Source organism: Octopus bimaculoides, chromosome 3 (genome assembly GCF_046866305.1).
Source record: "Octopus bimaculoides isolate indiv1 chromosome 3, ASM4686630v1, whole genome shotgun sequence".
Taxonomy (NCBI): Eukaryota; Metazoa; Mollusca; class Cephalopoda; order Octopoda; family Octopodidae; genus Octopus; species Octopus bimaculoides.
In genome coordinates this window covers 70,598,906-70,600,438 of record NC_142930.1, presented here as the reverse complement: position 1 = coordinate 70,600,438, position 1,533 = coordinate 70,598,906, and the positions used below count along the sequence as shown (strand labels likewise).

The 1,533-nt window shown below is 32.9% G+C and overlaps 1 protein-coding gene across 1 annotated transcript; it reads right to left on the bottom strand.

Annotated features, from left to right (window-relative positions):
• Positions 1 to 471: 471 nt before the first annotated feature.
• Positions 472 to 855, bottom strand: LOC106875532 (protein ZBED8L-like). Its single transcript, XM_014923729.1, has one exon. It carries the CDS (start codon positions 853 to 855, stop codon positions 472 to 474), a length of 384 nt encoding a protein of 127 aa, XP_014779215.1.
• Positions 856 to 1,533: the final 678 nt, after the last annotated feature.

The following is a 1,533-nucleotide window of genomic DNA, read 5'->3' as shown; positions in this document are numbered from 1 at the left end:
AATATGAAGATGGGAACGGTAACAACAATTTTCTTGCAAAGTTAGTTGAATTAGGGTATTTGGTTTCTGTCTCATCCCAAAGCCATGACATCATTCCTTTTATATTGAATAAAGTTTTAACTGACTCATCATTTTACATTTCCGAGAGTTCCTCTTGGTACTGTATCGAAACATCAGCTATATCCACTAGCATTGGCTGCATCACCCATGATGGAAAATAAATTTGTTTAAAATCAATCAAAAAATCTTTCTTTCAAATCAGAGGTCAATATTTTCAGATGATCCACAATGACAAGTATACCGGCATCGATCCCCTCACATTTGTTTAGCCAATAAAACTGGTCAAAAATTTTGTCAGAAATAGTTTTTTGACATACCTCAATAAATGTAACAAAGCCAAATGTCTTCGTCTTTGTATCAATAAGAGTTTTATTTGATCCTTGAAGTTATTTATTTAATATATTCAATTTTTCAGACATCTGTTAAATAACTCACAAATGTTTTACCATCAACGGTTAGGTGCTTCATTTCAGGCTTGTCACTTAAAAAGTCACTAAGAACATCAAATAGTTCCATAAATCTTTTCAAGCAATTCCCCTTTGAGAGCCACCTTACCTCAGTGTGAGATAAAAGTCTCACATAGTCTGCATTTTCACAAAACTGCTTGAAAAGACTCTCGCATTTGACATTAGCTTTGATGGCATTGATACATTTTATAACTGATTTTAGTACCTCATTGAGAACAGGAGACATATTTTTGGATACTAAGTTCTCTCTATGAATAACACAATGCACAAGAAACATTTCTGGGTTCTCATCTTCCATCAATTTTAAGCAGCCTTTTTTCTTGCCCATCATAGCAGGAGCACCATCTGTAGAACAAGATGTTATGTTCTCTACTGGTATATTGTTGACATCCAAGTAATTTTTTAGCTCGTCTTTTATATATCTGGGGCGGTAGTGGTGGATTCTAATGACTTGCAGAAAATATGGTCAAAAAGAAACAAAAAATATTCCATGCATCTTCTCAGCTGCAAAGCCTTTCTATCAATGATGGAAGTTTTTCTAACCTTTTTACTGAATTCACAAACTCAATAATAATTCCTGACTGGTGAGAATAAAACGACTTGTTAATTTTCATCTCTGTTTATATATATAAATTCAATAATAGGACGAATTCTTTTACAAGAATTTATCAAGTAGCTAGCGTGAAAAAACCTCATAAGGGAAAAAATCCATCATTTATTCCCGAAATATATATTTATATTTATATAAGGGCATTACTATACAATAATGCCTCATGCTATGAGGGACTCTAAGATCAGACTACCATAAAAAGCACATTTTTACCGAACGCGAGGAAATGCAACTCTCAAAGCCAACCCCTTAAAAACTGACTAAATTATAGATCATGATTTCGTAGTTATTGTAGTATTATACAACCTCTACTCGTCAATATAATATGGTCAAGAAAAATAGAAGTAAACAGAGAATCAACATACCAAACGAACATCGTGTATCCAAATAGTATAT

Excerpts from the sequence above, each read along its gene's own strand:
- LOC106875532 (XM_014923729.1), bottom strand. The coding sequence starts at position 855 with ATGGGCAAGAAAAAAGGCTGCTTAAAATTGATGGAAGATGAGAACCCA.